General features: G+C 50.6%; 1 protein-coding gene across 6 annotated transcripts in view; it reads left to right on the top strand.

Annotated features, from left to right (window-relative positions):
• LOC116948869 (dual specificity calcium/calmodulin-dependent 3',5'-cyclic nucleotide phosphodiesterase 1A-like) overlaps positions 1-17,876 on the top strand; it is a 173,163-nt gene that overhangs the window by 78,069 nt on the left and 77,218 nt on the right. Inside the window, exons 1-2 of one of the 6 annotated variants that reach the window (XM_032966102.2) lie at positions 1,844-3,650; positions 4,178-4,377. The exons of 4 other annotated variants lie outside the window; for them this stretch is intronic. In XM_032966102.2, the coding sequence (XP_032821993.2) occupies positions 4,268-4,377 (110 nt within the window). In that variant the 5' untranslated portion in view covers positions 1,844-3,650; positions 4,178-4,267. Of the gene's footprint in view, positions 1-1,843; positions 4,378-17,876 lie in introns of those variants that run through there. One more of the 6 variants, XM_032966111.2, reaches the window with a different exon arrangement.

The raw sequence follows: 17,876 nt of genomic DNA on the forward strand, positions 1-17,876 counted from the left end.
GGAGTGGATAGGGGGGTGGAGGGATGGGGGGTTGAGAAATGTCGTGGCCGGATTAACCTCTTGCATCGCAATGACAGGTTTACTCAGCCGCTATGCAAATCCATCTATCTGTGCGCGCTCGCCAGCTCAAGGTGCGCGCTAACATTCGCCACGAAGCGCCAACAGCGCTGATGCTGCTGCCCTGTACCAACATTTAACGGCAGCGGTCGGCTACAGAGGAGTGTCCACGTCGGATTTGTGAATGTCGGATTTGTGAATGTTCGTGGGGAGCGGTGGGCGCAGTGGTTAACGCGTCGCCCATCGAGCTCTGCGACACCGGGTACGATGCCCGCTAACGGCCACCAACTCCAGTGACGATTGTCTGTACCGGTCCCGGGCCTCCCCTAGGTCGACTCAGCCTCAAATGTAGTACCTGGTGTGTAAACATCGCCACCGGGCGTGGTGATGGCCACCCACGCCCTCGTGTGCTCTGCCGGCCTTCATCGGTGCTACTCGCTAACAGCACCTGCCCTGGCAGCCTGTTAAGGCTGGCACAAGCGCAGTGGCCGCCACTCACTGACGGAACGGCGGCTGCCGTATTATCGACTGCCACGATCGATTCTCACACGCACGAGTCGACGTGTCGCGTCTGTTGAGCCTGAACAGCGATGTGCATCGTTCATCGGTAGCGACTCGCCCGCGTGTGCTATCCCAAGGTCTGTTCGTGGTCGACGAAGGCTGAGCGGTTCTCGGCTGTTCCGAGTTCTCGTTCTTGGCGAGCACAAATTCACGCGCTGTTACTTTTCTTGACGGTATTGTCCGTCTCGCGGCACAAAACAGTAAATAAACGGACGCGATTAAGTCATCTAGACGCGCGTGCCTGAGTGTGTGATTATCTTATGAGTGTCGTGACGTGCTATGAAATATGTTGACAACTCACAGCAGCAGTCGGAATAATATATATCGATGCCGCAGAGTTCAATGTTTACGCAGTTTGGAGGGATGGTGGGATTCGGGAGACGGGGAAGGAGAATGGAGGGATGTGTGATGGTGGTAGTGGTGGTGGAAGTGGAAAGGGTGATGGGGCAGAGGAAAGATCGGCTCTTTGGGGAAATTTGTATACACGTTGATCGACCTGGCAAATGTGAGCCTGGGTTTATGGAGAGATAAGCTAAACTATTAAATTTCAATTTTATTTTATTTTACCCGGTGAGGCCCACTGAGGTATTTAGCTCTTTTTCAGGAGCCACCTGGTCACAAATGATAGCTCAGCGAAGTGGCTTATCCACCTAGCAGACAAATACTCTAAGCGCATGTTTCTAAATGTGGAGGACAAAATGAACATGCAAACTTCAAATATACAGCAGGCGTCAGGGTCGGGATCGGGATCGAACCCACGCTCTCCTTCATACCAGGCGAGGGAGTTAACATCTCGCCACCGGGCATTCCTGTTAAGGAGTCTGATTTACATCTTGATAAAACAGCTGGACGGCATCGCCTTGGCTATCTGCGCCGCTCGTTGTGAAGGAGACATTGGTGCGTTTCGGGCCAAACATGAATCCGCCGTTATCTCTCCGCTGCTGGGTGAAAGTCCTCCCCAAGCCGTCATTTCTCGCGATCCCGCGATGCGACAATCCACCCTAGCGCATGCACACGAGCTGATTTCATCGATCGATCTCCACGGTACAGTGCTCTTTGAAACTTTGCCATCTCTTGGATGAAAGAAAAAAAAAACAATGCATCGAAAGATGAACATTTGCTAACAACACGTTGTTCAGTCCACGTGTCTCTATTGAAATATAAACGGTCACGTTCGCACGTCCGGATTAGTAATAGCGGTGACATCTCGCTCTGCATTTTCTGGGCGGGGGGGGGGGTTTCTGAGACATCGCTCCCCATTTCGGGTACAATTAAAATCACGCTGGTGCGTTCTGTGCGAGCCGCTGATTTCCCCAAGTGTGACCAGTCTCGAGTCTGCACGTCCGTACATCAAACAAAGACAAAGCTCGCCCGTATAGCCTTAACATTCTGTTGAGGCAAGTGCTCTTAGCGAGTAGCACATATGAAGGCCGGCACGACACACGAGGGAGTGGGTGGTCAGCACCACGCTCAGCCGCCTTTGTCTTCCCAGTGGAGATGTGTTACACACGCACCAGGTACTAATCTATCGCTCCCCACATCATCAAGCACACATGCAAATACTCCCCCCTCGCCACTCCGTGTAGCCTTCAACAGAATGTTGGCACAAGTGGTGTTAGCGAGTACCTATTACGGTCGGCATGGCGCGCAAGGGGATGGGTGGCCAGCATGATTTCCGGCCGCCTTTATCTACCTAATGCTTACGTTTAGACACGCTGCACCAGGTATTCCTTGAAAGCTGACGCGACCTCGGGGAGGCACACGACCGGTGCAAATATTCGTCACTGGCGCTGGCTGTGAGCGTTGGTCGAACTCGGGTCGCCGGGTTCTTAGCTCCGTGCGGCTGCTACACACGTATGTTGAACGCACATCGATGGTCATCTCAGTGAGTGATGGGGGTTATATAATGATTCACCCTCCCCCGCCAAGCGATTTGGTGAATTGCCACGGTTTGGAATCGCGATTCTTGGTTGTCTCCTTACTGTCTAGTTTGTAGATTTGTTCCCTCCATTTGCCTAAATGTAACAGCCTTCATCATTCATATGCAATTGGCATGAATTGTAAATAATTGCTTCTCACACTCGCGATTCGAGGTATACATATGTCGAGAGCCGAATGCATGATTGTAATCGTAGGGGTGATATTACATGCAGAGACGTACCGACGGTACGGCGAATCGGGGCGACCGCCTCGTGTCCCGCTTTATTTTTGGTGTCAGATTTCATCCTAACGGTTTAGTTGTAAGGTGGCGTGAGGGTCCACACGGTGGGATTTACCCAGGGCCCTGCACCCCCGCACCCCATGGACGGCTCTGATTCCATACCTACTCAACATTCCACGGTGTTCTGGGTGAAACGACAATCGTGTGTCTCTATGAGTCGCCAGCCGTAGGAGGGGACTGTGTTGATCGTCGTCTTTCTGTCTGGTTTTTCTGTGTCCCTGTGTCCTCTCGCCGTTCGTCCGTCTCTCTGTGCCTCTTCCGTTCCTCGAATGGATTTTTTTTTTGCAGCGCTCCTCACAGCTGTGCGTCCTAGGCTGCCGTCTTGATCACCCCCCTCCCCCACCAAAAGCTGAGGCTGTTGTGGGTGACACGAAAGCTGCACCGTTGTACGATCTTGACCGTGTCGTGCCACTGTGCTTCTTGTAATAGTCTGCAGATATTTCCCCACGGGGTGGGGGGCAATTGTGACGCGCGTGGTGTTTTTAGATGTATGTTTTTTTTACTTGTCTCGTCTTGTTTAAATACTCGCTGTCGGCGTGTCGCCGGAGCCGAGGCGATCATTATAATTGCATCGTCCGTCGCATCTTTCCTGCAGGTCGCTTGCGATAGCCAGAGGGCGCCCGTGTGCGTCCTTTGTTCAAAGTGTTTGTTCATGCCGCATTCCGTGCACGCCGCCTGTTCTCGCTGCCAGGTTCAGCTGTACCGATACCCTCCCCCTTCCCACCGTGGGCTGCTAGAGTCGCAGGAACCTTTGTGGGCGCAAAGGCTCCGTGAAAGGTCTACAGCCAGCAAAGGTGCACGTTAAATTTAGGTAAATCAGCACGCTTATATATTGCATGCCGGTTCGTTAGACTCGGCAGCAGCGCCCGGGCCCGCTGGTGCGTGCGCGAGTGGGGGATTGGGTGGACGGCAATGCCAGGTGCCCTCCGCGTCGCGGTGGAGTTGAGCGCGTGCTGGTGGCGTAGGCTGGCACTGCGGCGCGTTTAGGGCGCCAGACGGAGTGGCCCTTCGTGCGAGGCGCGTGTCGTCAGAACCGCTACCGCACTGCTGCTGCTACTGCTGTCGTCTGCTATTGCTTGCTGCTGTCACCACAGCTGGAGTCACTTATTCACCAAACTGCGTTTACACGCAGGAGACAGTGAGGTTGGGAGGGGGGGGGGGCGCTTTAAATCCGAGGCGTCGCGCGCGGTGGAATCTTTCCATTATCGCAGGGAGGTGGTCCGGTGCGGTGGACGAGTTTGGTGCGATTTTGTGAAAGGCGTGCGGTTCGTGCGGCGGTTGTATCAAACAGCCGCAAAGACATTGACAACAACAACAAACCACACAAACACACAACAGGAAAAGAAGAATATTCCTACTCGCTCAGCGCAGGCGAGGCACGGGTTGTGTTTGCGCACGCGACTCGACAAGGACGTCGTCCCGACGGCCATGGACCTCAGCGCGAGCAAGGATGTGGACGAGGACATGGATGACGGGACCCCGTGGAGCGATGTGAGGCCAGAGCAGCTCCACTCCATGTGTCAGAGACTCCGCGGGCTGTGAGTGCACACCTATGTTCACTCGCTTGTGCAGAAACACACGTGTACACGCTTGCTGGGGTGAAGTACTGTTAGCGAGTACTGTACCTATTAAGATCGACAAGGTATACGCGCCAGTGGTGTGGTTAGTATCACGTCCGGCCGGCCGCCTTTGTTTCCCCAGTTTTAATAATCACACACCGCAGCAGGTACTTTGTTAAGGCCCAGTCGACCTAGGGGAGACTCAGGACCGTTTTAGATACAACACGTCACTGATGTTAAGCAGTGGCTACGAGTTCACCAAGCAAACATAAATTCGGGTAAAAATTTATTTGAGCAACTAAGCGTAGTTTAAAACAATTACCGTAATGTAAATTTATATTCACAGGAAGGTCTCACCGAGTCCCGATACATTTCCTTCAGGAAAGTCATACTCAGGATATTTGGGCAATTCCCCAATGAGCACATTCATTCGAGGTGTGTTGTGATCCACCAACAGCGAGTGTCGGAGCACGGTGTTATGACTGGCGTGCAACCGTCATGCCGGTTAAATTTAAGGGTCAGCCCACTAGATGCCCTCCAGTGTCGATGTTCACACACGGTTAGCAGACGCTCAACCAAGGGCACTTGTGCCCGTGTGCCCGTGTGCCGCAGCAGCGAAAACTGCCCGCCGAGCGGGGACTCTTAGCGCATTGCACCGCAGTTGCACATACACGCGCTGCACGCAACCACAAGCGCGCGCGCGCGCGGGCAGGCACACGGACACACCGTGCGCTGTTGTGCACGGGGCCGGTGATGTTGCTGCTAAAGAGAGAGAGCTTCCGGACATTGCGGGCAACGCATTGTGCACGCGCATGTCATGCAGAGACGGCGCCCACCCACTGCGTACGCACGCATCGCAGAGTGCACGTTTTGTCCTGCACAGCAAAAGTAGCGAATTCATTCCAGTACACACCGTACGCGTTGGTTTGCGAGCGCCTGTTTGTGTCTTTTTTTCGTGCTGTGTGCACACGTGCCTGGTTAGTGCCCAAATCTAAAAACAAGACAAACAGCCCCCGGATAGTCTTAATAGACTTTTGTGGCAAATGATGTTAGTGAACGCCTATGAAGGCCGGGGTGGCTAGCACCACGCTTGGTCGGCTTTGTCTCCCATGTGGCGGTGTTTGTACACCGCGCCAGGTACTCATTTGAGGCTGAATCGACCTAGGGAAGGCCCAAGACCGGTTCAGATATTTTTCGTCACTGGTGTTGGTGGCCGTGAGCGGAAATCGAACGCGGGTGGCAGGGTTCATAGCGCAGTGCGCTTACTGCTGCACCACCGCTCCCCATATATCTACTGCACGCGTACGCACGCATAGACGATGCGAGATCTCCCTGTACGGACATGCAGACTGAGTGCAAGAGTTGTTAGCGAGCACCTACATTTATCGCTTTTGTGAATAACAAATTAGGTACACATCAAGACCCAATTTCAGCGAGAAGCAAAACGTTAAAACGACCCAAGAGCAAGAAAAAGGCGCGTAAATAACACACAAACGTCGCAACAATCAATACACATCCCTGAGTACTGTACACGAAGTTAAAGAAAAGAGGAAATAAAGGATGGGCGTAGGTCAGAGCACAATAAAAGCGGAAGAGCTTGATGAATTATTTTTTTATTCACTTTCTTTTTTATTTTATTTTTTCTATCGACGTGACTTTACCGAAAGAACCAAAGAAAACGAGGTCGGCGCTGCGCCAGATGCGGTGCCAAGCGGCACCACGCCCAGCCGTCTTTGTCTCCCCCGTGCTGACGCGTACACACATACACACCACTGTCGTGGGGGCGATGCCGAATTGATCGTGCGGCGGATGCCCAGCAACGGCAGCGATGCCAAGTTTGAATTTGTGTCCTCCACATGTCATAAATATTGACAGCGAACAACCGGCGGGTTCAACGTCCCGCTGCGTTAAGCCGTGGTCGGGAATCGAACTCAATGCGTAGTGCATGCAGCGCGCGTTACACACCACCGTGCAACACTGCACGAGACGAAGATCTGCCATATCGCCTGTAACAGATTGTTGGGGGGCAAGTGCTCTTAGCGAGTAGCAGCACCTTTGAAGGCCGGCACGGCAAACGAGGGGGTGGGTGGGCAGGACCACGCCCGGCCGCCTTTGTCTCCCCAGTGGCGATGTTTACATAACACTGCACCAGGTACTCATTTGAGGCTGAGTAGACCTAGGGGAGGACCCGGACCGGTTTAGATAATCGTCACTGGTGTTGGCCGTGAGCGGGAATCGAACTCGGGTCGCCAGGTTCGCAGCGCAGCGCGCTAACCGCTACACGACCGCTCCCTATTGTACATCACCCACATACAGTGAGGGAAAAAAAGTATTTGATCCCCTGCTGATTTTGTACGTTTGCCCACTGACAAAGAAATGATCAGTCTATAATTTTCATGCTAGGTTTATTTGAACAGTGAGAGACAGAATAACAACAACAAAATCCAGAAAAACGCATGTCAAAAACGTTATAAATGTATTTGCATTTTAATGAGGGAAATAAGTATTTGACCCCTCTGCAAAACATGACTTAGTACTTGGTGGCAAAACCCTTGTTGGCAATCACAGAGGTCAGACGTTTCTTGTAGTTGGCCACCAGGTTTGCACACATCTCAGGAGGGATTTTGTCCCACTCCTCTTTGCAGATCTTCTCCAAGTCATCAAGGTTTCAAGGCTGACGTTTGGCAACTCGAACCTTCAGCTCCCTCCACAGATTTTCAATGGGATTAAGGTCTGGAGTCTGGCTAGGCCACTCCAGGACCTTAATGTGCTTCTTCTTGAGCCACTCCTTTGTTGCCTTGGCCGTGTGTTTTGGGTCATTGTCATGCTGGAATACCCATCCACGACCAATTTTCAATGCCCTGTCTGAGGGAAGGAGGTTGTCTCCCAAGATTTGACAGTACATGGCCCCTTCCATCGTCCCTTTGATGCGGTGAAGTTTCCCTGTCCCCTTAGCAGAAAAATACCCCCAAAGCATAATGTTTCCACCTCCATGTTTGACGGTGGGGATGGTGTTCTTGGGGTCATAGGCAGCATTCCTCCTCCTCCAAACACGGCGAGTTGAGTTGATGCCAAAGAGCTCCATTTTGGTCTCATCTGACCACAACACTTTCACCCAGTTGTCCTCTGAATCATTCAGATGTTCATTGGCAACTTCAGATGGGCATGTATATGTGCTTTCTTGAGCAGGGGGACCTTGCGGGCGCTGCAGGATTGCAGTCCTTCATGGCGTAGTGTGTTACCAATTGTTTTTTTGGTGACTATGGTCCCAGCTGCCTTGAGATCATTGACAAGATCCTCCCGTGTAGTTCTGGGCTGATTCCTCACCGTTCTCATGATCATTGCAACTCCACGAGGTGAGATCTTGCATGGAGCCCCAGGCCAAGGGAGATTGACAGTTCTTTTGTGTTTCTTCCATTTGCGAATAATCGCACCAACTGTTGTCACCTGGGCTACAAGACCATTGCTTGGCAATGGTCTTGTAGCCCATTCCAGCCTTGTGTAGGTCTACAATCTTGTCCCTGACATCCTTGGAGAGCTCTTTGGTCTTGGCCATGGTAGAGAGTTTGGAATCTGATTGATTGATTGCTTCTGTGGACAGGTGTCTTTTTTACAGGTAACAAGCTGAGATTAGGAGCACTACTTTGAAGAGTGTGCTCCTAATCTCAGCTTGTTACCTGTATAAAAGACACCTGGGAGCCAGAAATCTTTCTGATTGAGAGGGGGTCAAATACTTATTTCCCTCATTAAAATGCAAATCAATTTATAACATTTTTGACATGCGTTTTTCTGAATTTTTGTTGTTGTTATTCTGTCTCTCACTGTTCAAATAAACCTACCATTAAAATTATAGACTGATCATTTGTTTGTCAGTGGGCAAACGTACCAAATCAGCAGAGGATCAAATACAATTTTTTCCTCACTGTACACGCACAAGCACAATGCACAATATTACCCATAATATAGTTTTTTTGGGTTAGATTACGTAAATATAAATGTGTCGTTAAACCCGCCACCACCCGCCAATTTGTAAGGTTTTGCCACGTAAACAGAACATGCCAATTCGTTACTCGTGTAGTGCAGTAGAACCACGCGGAGACGAGGAATTATTTAAGGGCTGTTGCCGTTGAATAAAACACGGTTACACTCGACATCCTACGCTCACATCAGTGTAGATGCACTCTATCTCGGTCCTTTACCCCGGACACTGAATACTATTTGGGCCCTACCCTCGGCTACCCTTTGGACTCTCTCACTCGTCTGTCCGTTGCGGGGGTTCAGCCAACACCGCTCTGCGACGAGGAGAGAGAGACCCTCTGCAGCTGATCCTTACCCTGGCTCCCTCCAACGACCCCGCCTCCGTCACTGGGCCCCCCTTAAGAACCCTTTGGGCGGCTCCTCCCCCCAGCTTGGCTCCGCCCATGTTCCCGAAGATACTCTCCAAAGCCCATTACGTAACCCGTGATGTTGCGTCATTCTTGACTATCAACCCGCTCGCACCTCCTTCTACTCTTGGTTACTCACAATACTCCTCTACACTAGGACAGCACACCGGTGTGTCGGAGAGCAAATCCACAACATATCCAATCTAAGTAGAACGTTTCGCCAATAATTACAACGAGCATCATCAGGCGGACAGCCATGATTTCACGTAGCACAATTAACAAACGAGCAAGCACGCTCAAAGCCCAGCCAATCACGAGATGATTTACATGGGAGGGAATGGGGGGGTCCCCAGGGGGGGGGGGGTCCCCACCCAGCTCAAGAATGGGGGGCCCAGGGTTGGCACACGCAACCCATATCGATTACTGGTGTCTCACATTTCTCTCGACGGGCCTGCATACACACGCGTGGACACACCACCCTTACAACATACACTATACACAAACACCATACAAACCACACACACACCACGAACCACATACACCACACACACCATGAATACAGACCACACACACACCGTATACAGCACACCATACACACACGCAGGATTGCTTTGAAGGCCACAACGCAGTGCTGTGGACGAGCGTCCCGACGTTGCCGAGGGCGCCACCGTGGCTAGGAGATGTTAACATACTTCAAGATGGCCGCCTGAGCCGCGCGTTCCCGGGGCGCTCCCAGGCCACGCTCCCAGCAGCGGCTGGCGGGGCCGACGGAGGGAGCCGATGAAACCGAGGAGGCCGACGGAGCCGGGGGGGGCCGACGGAGCCAGGGGGGGGCCGACGGAGCCAGGGGGGGGGGCCGAAGGAGCTGGGGGGGGCAACAGAGCCAGGGGGGGGCCGACGGAGCTGGGGGGGGGCCAACGGTGCCAAGGGGGGGGCGATGGAGCTGGGGGGGGCGACGAAGCCAGGGGGGGCCGACGGAGCCGGGGGGTGCCGACGGAGCCAGGGGGGGGCCGACGGAGCCGGGGGGGGGGGCGATGGAGCTGGGGGGGGGGGCGCGACGGTGCCAGGGGGGGGCGACAGAGCCGGGGGTGGAGGGGGCCGACGGCGCGAGCAGAGGGAGCCGACACTGACTTTCTCACACAACAACAACAACAACCGCCATTCCCCACTAAGTGGCGGTGACATCACCACGACGCTTGTGCCAGGCCATGTGCACCTTGAGGCCTCGTGAAGTGTCGAACGCCCGCGGGCAAGAGGTCACGGGGCAGACCCAGGTGCCACGGGTCGACTGACTGAGATGACTGGCTGGTGCACCACCTGTGCCCCCTACTGTGCCAACCTGCTGTGCTTTAGCCACCCGGCGCTCCGCTCGTTGTTGTGAGCGTCGCTCCTCCGCCCTCCGTTGTTGTTGGAGGGCGACTGCCTCCAACTGCCCAGTAGCGTCCTTCACAAGCCTCCTCCACAGAGGCCGATCTTGACACCGCTGGTACCAGTCATCGGCAAGTCCACTCAGCTCCATGTCCTCCTGTACCACATCACTCCATCTCTTCTCTAGCACATCATACACAGGTTCACTCATCGTGTGCTGGCTTACTCGCACATCATACACTGACTCACTCATCATGCGCTAACACATCGTGCGCTGACTCACACATACACTCACGCAACCTAATACTAACTCAATCATCATACGCTGACTCGCACATCATACACTCACTCACGCTGCTGCTGACTCACTCACACATCATACACTGGGAGTGTCGTGCTGCCAGCTATGGCTGCAGGTTTTGTCATACGTGCTATGTATATCGTTTATTGTTAAATTTAAAATCACAGTTCCTATGATTACTGTTGCTTTATTTTGGTCTGGTTGTGGTGTAATAGTTTTCTGCAATGTAGATTAATATTTTGTTTGTTGCGGTTGCAACCGACTTAAGAGCCGCATAGCTCACAGGGCTATACCTAATAAATGAAACTTGAAACTTGAAACACCACACACAGCACACACACCACGGCGCCGTTTCGATCCCCTCTGTTGCACAGTCGGAGGCTCACGCAGCTCGCACTTGCAATGCAGCGACAGGGGGGACGAGGGTGGAGGGTGATGGATGTAGATGGATTTCGCCTCCTACTCCCCACTTTTGAGCACAAAACCATTCATGCGCGAGTTCATGGAGTGCGCACGGTGAATGGAGGCGGCAGGCTGATCGGCATAGCGTCTCATTGCATAGCTAGCGTCTCATCTGCGAGATAAACAACGCCGTAGTGACACGTTTGCGCATCTATATGATAATCCGTGGACGGTGTGCAATGTGCGCGTGTTTGTCTATGCGGAACGCACGGCAACTTTGGCGGCGTTCTTGTCTGTGCGGCCGAATCAAAGTCGCTCGCGCAGCGCGGACGCACGCAGCACAAAGCTACGCGAGTGCCGAGATGTGATTTCGTGTAGTACAATGAACGGACACAAACTCGAAGCGAAGGCCAAGACAATCGCGGGTTGATTAAGAGGCGTCTTTAGTACAGTACAAAACAGGTACAATTTGACGTTTTGAAGCACATGAATTTGGCTGCATCTCAAAACTATGTTTCAAACAACACGCAAACACGCATAGAAAAAGCACTGGGGCCTTTGTGCATTATTCAAAAGCCATCAGCAGCTCCTGAAGAACTGCATTTGGGGTGCCCTTGTCTGATATCACCATAAAAAGAAATGTGGGCAAATGTGATTCTCACAAGACTAGTAGAGCCGAGTGTTGTTGCGCACATGCCTGTGATACGGCGCTTTAGAGGTGAGGGTTACTGGATCACGAAGGGATTTGTGTTAAACTTCCGAATCTCCGGGATTGTGAGTTGGCCTGGAGATGTCGGTACAATAAGTGAGTGCATGAGTCCGTTGGAGTGGACTTGCTAGCTATCCCCTCTATTCATGATGGGATTTCTCTAGCAACTGCAATTTCAAATGGCTCCCTGTTCAATAAGAAATTAGCCAAGCACCATATTCTTAAAATGAGTCTTGAAACTCAATTAAACTTTCCTGAATAAAAAAACATGTTTTACATTCAGTCATACACATGTAGTGTTCGATTTCACTCGGACAACTTCTGTCTTTCTACGAACACCGCTTTATTTACAACTCTCAGCATGTCCTCCACATTCCACAATATCCAGGTCGCCACGGCTCGCTCGCCGTGCTTCACTCGACTCGCTCGCCACCTTTGTCTCTCCACTCCCCACGATTACTTCGCTTGCTCCGACATCAGTGACTCCGCACTCAGCAACTCCGCACACAGCGTCTTCGCACCCAGCGACTTCGCACACAGCGTCTTCAGCTCCGCTATCGCTACGCTCTCTCCACTACTGGCTATTCTCGTCTCCAGCTCCGCTATCGCTATGCTCTCTCCACTGCTAGCTACTTCTCTTCTTCAGCTCCGCTATCGTTACGCTCTCCCTACTGCTAGCTGCTCTCTTCAGCTCCGCTATCATTACGCTCTCTCTACTGCTAGCTGCTTCTCTTCTTTAGCTTCGCTCTACACTCTGTTTCCAAACTCCGTCTCCAACTCTGTCTCCAAACTCTGTTTCCAATTCTGTCTCCAAACTCTGTTTCCAATTCTGTCGCCAAACTCTGTCTCCAAACTCTGTCCCCCACTCTGTCTCCAAACTCTGTCCCCCACTCTGTCTCCAAACTCTCCTCCAAACTCCACGTCTTGCCTCGTCCAGCTCCCAACTCCAACTCCCGCTCCAATTGCCGACCCCCCAATTTATCCCCGCTCTCATTACGCCCCAATTAATTAGTCCGCGTCCCAACGGCACCCCGCGTGATACGTACACGTGTTTCTCGCCAGACTTCAAGACGCCTCTCCAGCCCCGGCAACAGCCCCAACCAATCACAGCCGTCCTTGGCTCTCCCAGCTTAATTGCCCCAACGTAACCTGCACTGTATTTGCCTTCGTTACAGGCTGACCCAAGATAACCCCAATGACTTTGCCTCCACAACAGGCTGACCCAACATAACCCGCACTGTCTCTGTTTCCATGCAATACACACCTTTCTACTCCACTACACACACACATACACATCTACACACACACATCACAAAACTTGACTAAATTAGGGTTTTTTGGATTTTAAAAAACATAAATATATGAACGTTTATGTGAGTGAGTGTATCCGCCAATCCTTGTTAATCTGGCAACAGCCAATTTTTTAAGCGGATGAAACAATAATGATTTTCAACTTTTTTTAATCACATCTCCATGCCGTGTTGGCCATGGAGTTTGTTTCACTATACTGTAACTTTCTGACTCGCCCCTACTGGACATCTGTGAAAAAGAGCTTCAGAGCTCATCGGATTTCTACAGGATAAATAAAGACTCTGATTCACCACACGAGTTCAGATACCACTCCCCACTCATGTAAGCCATGGCCAGGAATTGAACTTAGTTCACCGTGTTAATTGCATGGTGCTTGAGCAACTACTGTCACTTTCACCCACCCAGGCCAATGATGGCCGATGTGAAATATGAACAATTACAGAGACCTGGGAATTGTGATGTGACATTTACAGTACATTGCGAAGCTCTTTTTCATAAGCGACATAGGCACAAATGATAGCTCAGCGAAGTGGCCTATCATCACGTGGACATTTATAGCAGGCAATACTATGAACCCATGTTTCTAAATGTGGAGCGAAAAACCAAAGGACCCGGAGAAAAATCCACGCAACCATGGGGAGGACGCCTCCCGCGCCTCCGTCAAATCCCTAAGCGTGACCTGCATGGGCATGGCAGCTCTCTTCTTACCCAAGTCCATGCCCAACTGAGCTTCCATGGGGTGATCACTCTCCTTTCCCATACATGAGGTAAAACGGGGAGAATCCTGTTGAGGCGTAAGAGGCCATCCTATATGCGGCCAGAACACCGGGAATGTGCAATTCCCAGTTCGACTGCGCCTCGTTAACTCGTTGGCACAACATGGACGTTAGGGTCCTGTGCATGCCCTCCACCATCTCGTCCATCTGAGGATGGTAGGGCGAAGTCCTAATTTTTTTGTACCCAGGGAGTCGCACACCTCCCGTAACAATTCAGAAGAAAAATTTCGCCCCTGTTCTGTGAGAAGTTGTCACGGAGCCCCCTTATCCATTACGTGGCCGTGCAAAAACACATCCGCAATAGATGCAGCCAACTGGTCTGGCAGAGGCCATGCCGTCGGCCACCGGGAAAGGTATTCCAACCCGACCAGGAGAAATGTACTCTTTGGTTTTATTCGGTAAAGTCACGTAGGTAAAATAAAATAAAACAATTAAATCACGACGTTTTGGAGGTAACACAAGCTTCCGTCTTCAGGTGGAACAGTCACAGCAGAATATCTTGACACAGATATTCTGCTGTGACTGTTCCACCTGAAGACGGAAGCTTGTGTTGCCTCCAAAACTTCGTGATTTAATTGTTTTCTTTTAATTTATTTTACCTACATGACTTTACCGAATAAAACCAAAGAGCATGAATCCTTGCAGTCACGAAAGCTTCAAATCTAGAACAGGAGAAATGTGTTTCCCCTTTGAGTGGTGGGGAATGGCCCAAGAATGTCCAGTGCGACTAGCTCGTTGATTCGAGACAAAGTGATAGATTGAAACGGAGGCTGGGCCTGCCTCGACGGTGGCTTGCAACGTGCACAGTCAGTACAACCTTTTACCATGTGGTATATATCACCCATCATACCGGGCCAATATAAGTCACGCTTCAGCGTTACCAATGTTTTACGGACTCCGAGGTGCATTCATTTTTCATGGACCATCCGTGTGAGTTTACCCCACAGAGTAGTCGGCACCAAGATGCAATAACGCTGCAGCTCCTTGTCCAATCTCATTAAGAGTCCTTCGTGGAGGACTATAAGGGACATCCCTGCTGGCACTATTTTACTGCCTCTCGCACCAACGTGACGCAGCAATTTCAACAACGAGGCGTCCTCTATCAGCGTGCATGAGACCCAACGTGCCGTCACTATGCACATCCACCGCGAGTGGTGCTGCATCGACAGATGCTACTTACATCACCCGGCACCCATTGAGCACGCACACTGGTCACTCGGTGGTAAACGGGACAGCGCATTGCAGTTCCGCACACCCTTCCTGTAGGTGACCGTGAAAGAGTAGTCCCACACAATTTCTAACCAGCGGGACAGTTGGCCGGAAGGCTGGTCAATACGTAGGGAGCATTGGAGGGCCACGTGGTCCGTGGACACGACAAAGTCACGTCCGTAAAGATATGGCCTATATTGCTGCACAAAATTAACTATGGCCAGTAGTTCTCTGCGTGTCATGCAGTGGCGCTGCTCTGCGGGGGACAACACATGGCTCCCGTAGGTCACCACTCTCTCAGTGCCGTTCATGACCTTGGACAGCACAGCACCAATTCCAGTGTTGCTGGTGTCTGTGTCCAACACAAATGTCAAAGAGAAACCGCGGTTACGCTTTTCCGCCAGCAGCTAGCGCTATACCACTACACACGCAAACTCGAAATATACAGCAGCAGGCGTCAGGGTCGGAATCGAACCCACGACCTCCTGTATACCGGGCAGGGCAGTTAACATCTCGCCATCACAGCGCCCAAATACTGCAAGAACCCACAAGGCCTCTTCCTAAAAACCTTAGAAACGGCACACAATTGAAAGCTGAAATGTCCTGCGCAGCTGCAGCAGAATGACAATGTGGTGTTGCTCTTTAGCCCTGAATGATTTACATTTTTGGATGCGCATTCACTTAATGATTTCCACACCGCTGGCGGTCAGCCGAATACATAGTGGATTATTATATAATTATACATACTCGTAATATGTTTCTTATAATCGACAAAAGTGATAGGGTACAAAATTCGACAAAAACATAATATGATTAATTCTCTAGGCTCAGGGGTCCATGCAATTGATGTATGATGTGTTTTTACGTATTGAAAGCAGTTCGAAGCTCCCCTGCATTTGTTGGCAATATCATAATGTAGTGCCTTGATTCAATGCAAGAAAGATTCAGAAATGTTGTCACTTTTTACGATTTTGTTGGTTTTGTTGCTGTTTTTTACGCCCTGTTTGTAAAGTTATGTTTACGACAAAATAGTCAAAACTTCACCTTCGCTTATGATACTACTAGGACTTCTACAATTGTATTTACCAGGGAAAGCCCACTGAGTTATTAGCTATTTTTCAGAAGCTACCTGGCCACACATGATGGCTCATCGAAGTGACTTTATCATTACATGTGGGAATTTACAGTAGTATCCAAATAATCGAAAGACATGTTTTTAAATGTGGAAGCCAAAACCAGATGAACTCGGGAGAAAAAATCCATGCGGCCACCACAGAGAGAGATAACAAACGGACTCCAAATATACAAGCGGCATCGTCAGGGTCCGGGATCGAACCCACATCCTGCTATGTACCAAGTGGGAAATAGCATCTCACCATATAATTAACATAACATGAGCAGACATTGAAAACATTGATCTTACCCTCGCCTTGATAATGAATCAATACTAATCGATTAATAATTACACCCCCTAATGGGTATCATTAATTTAAACCAGATGAGAGCCCTTTAAGTCCAAAAGTCTCTTTTTTCATGGGAGACCTGATTCACAAAGCAAGTAAACATTTAAACAATTGATGACAACATCTTACACGTTATATCTGCACAAATATTAAGCAAAATAATATGAAACAATTTACATTTGTAGTGACTTAGCTCGGAGACGCTAAGACTTGGAGGCACTTCTTTTATGTAACCGAGGACGTTGGTACACATTCTTCTATCGCTCGCTTATACACAACGCTACATGGGTTGCTAGCCTACACAGAACACTACGTGGGTACACACTATTACTGTTGCTCGCCTACACACAACACTACGTGGGTACACACTATTACTGTTGCTCGCCTACACACAACACTACGTGGGTACACACTATTACTGTTGCTCGCCTACACACAACACTACGTGGGTACACACTATTACTGTTGCTCGCCTACACACAACACTACGTGGGTACACACTATTACTGTTGCTAGCCTACACACAACACTAGTCGTCTAACACTGACGGCGCTGTACCGAGACAGCCAACTACCGTCTAGCAGTGCAATATCGAGTGAAGACGACACCGATGATGGCGACGATCTTCAACAGCACAGTGCGGGATCCCACTCCATACGACAGCCCCGAGCTCTCGCTCAGGACCCCCTTTTATGCTCCCAGCGTGGCCTCGCTCTGCCCCGGCCACGCCCCCTCCCTGTAAGCTATTAGCGGGTTCCCGGGGCTTCCCCCACGTGCCCCTTCTGTAACCTTTCCCCCAGATATCCCCTCTGGTGTATCACGTGGCCTGCTGACGTCAGGGCTGCTGTAAGCTGCAGATCCCCTTCCCCGCCAACAGCTAGCGCTATGCTGCTACATCGCTAATTCTATGTCACGACACATTTACTGTAAGCACTAATTTATTGTTAGTCGTTTTAATCAAGTTATATTTAAATCAATACAACTTGATTTCCAGGGAGGTACATTTTCACGTTGAAACAGGGTACAGCGAACAGCTGTTACATTCATGAAATTACATAGCGACAAATCAAATATTTAATTTAAAAAAGGGGAATGCATATGTTTTTTAAATGCAGGTTGACATCCAATGTTATTCGTGTGCAGCGGGGATCCAAAACTCAAAACAATGCAATGTATTCTTAGTATGTGTACGTTTTCAGCCACACCACAGCCATTCCTTCTCTGCCCAATTACTCATTCGTTTGTCAAAACTGGCGACAGTGCATGCGTAGGAAGGCCACGCTGATGTAATTACCCTCTATCACGTTTTAATGGGGAGGTGAGGGTCAGAAAGACACCGAGATTTTTCACAGCCACCGTGGTGTTAAACAGGCGGCGTTGGGGCCACCGTGGAGTGTCTGTGTGTTCACATGGAGTAGTAATAAGAAGAAGAAACTCAGTTTTATACAGCGCAAATTCACGCATAGCCTCTGAAGCACTTTTCAGTAAAGCTTACGTTATGGAGAAAGCCTGTTTTAAGACGCGATTTAAAAAGTGTAACAGATTCAGATTCCC

The sequence above is a fragment of the Petromyzon marinus genome, chromosome 2, assembly GCF_048934315.1.
Source record: "Petromyzon marinus isolate PM22_M1 ecotype Great Lakes invasive population chromosome 2, UKy_Petmar_22M1.pri1.0, whole genome shotgun sequence".
Taxonomy (NCBI): domain Eukaryota; kingdom Metazoa; phylum Chordata; class Hyperoartia; order Petromyzontiformes; family Petromyzontidae; genus Petromyzon; species Petromyzon marinus.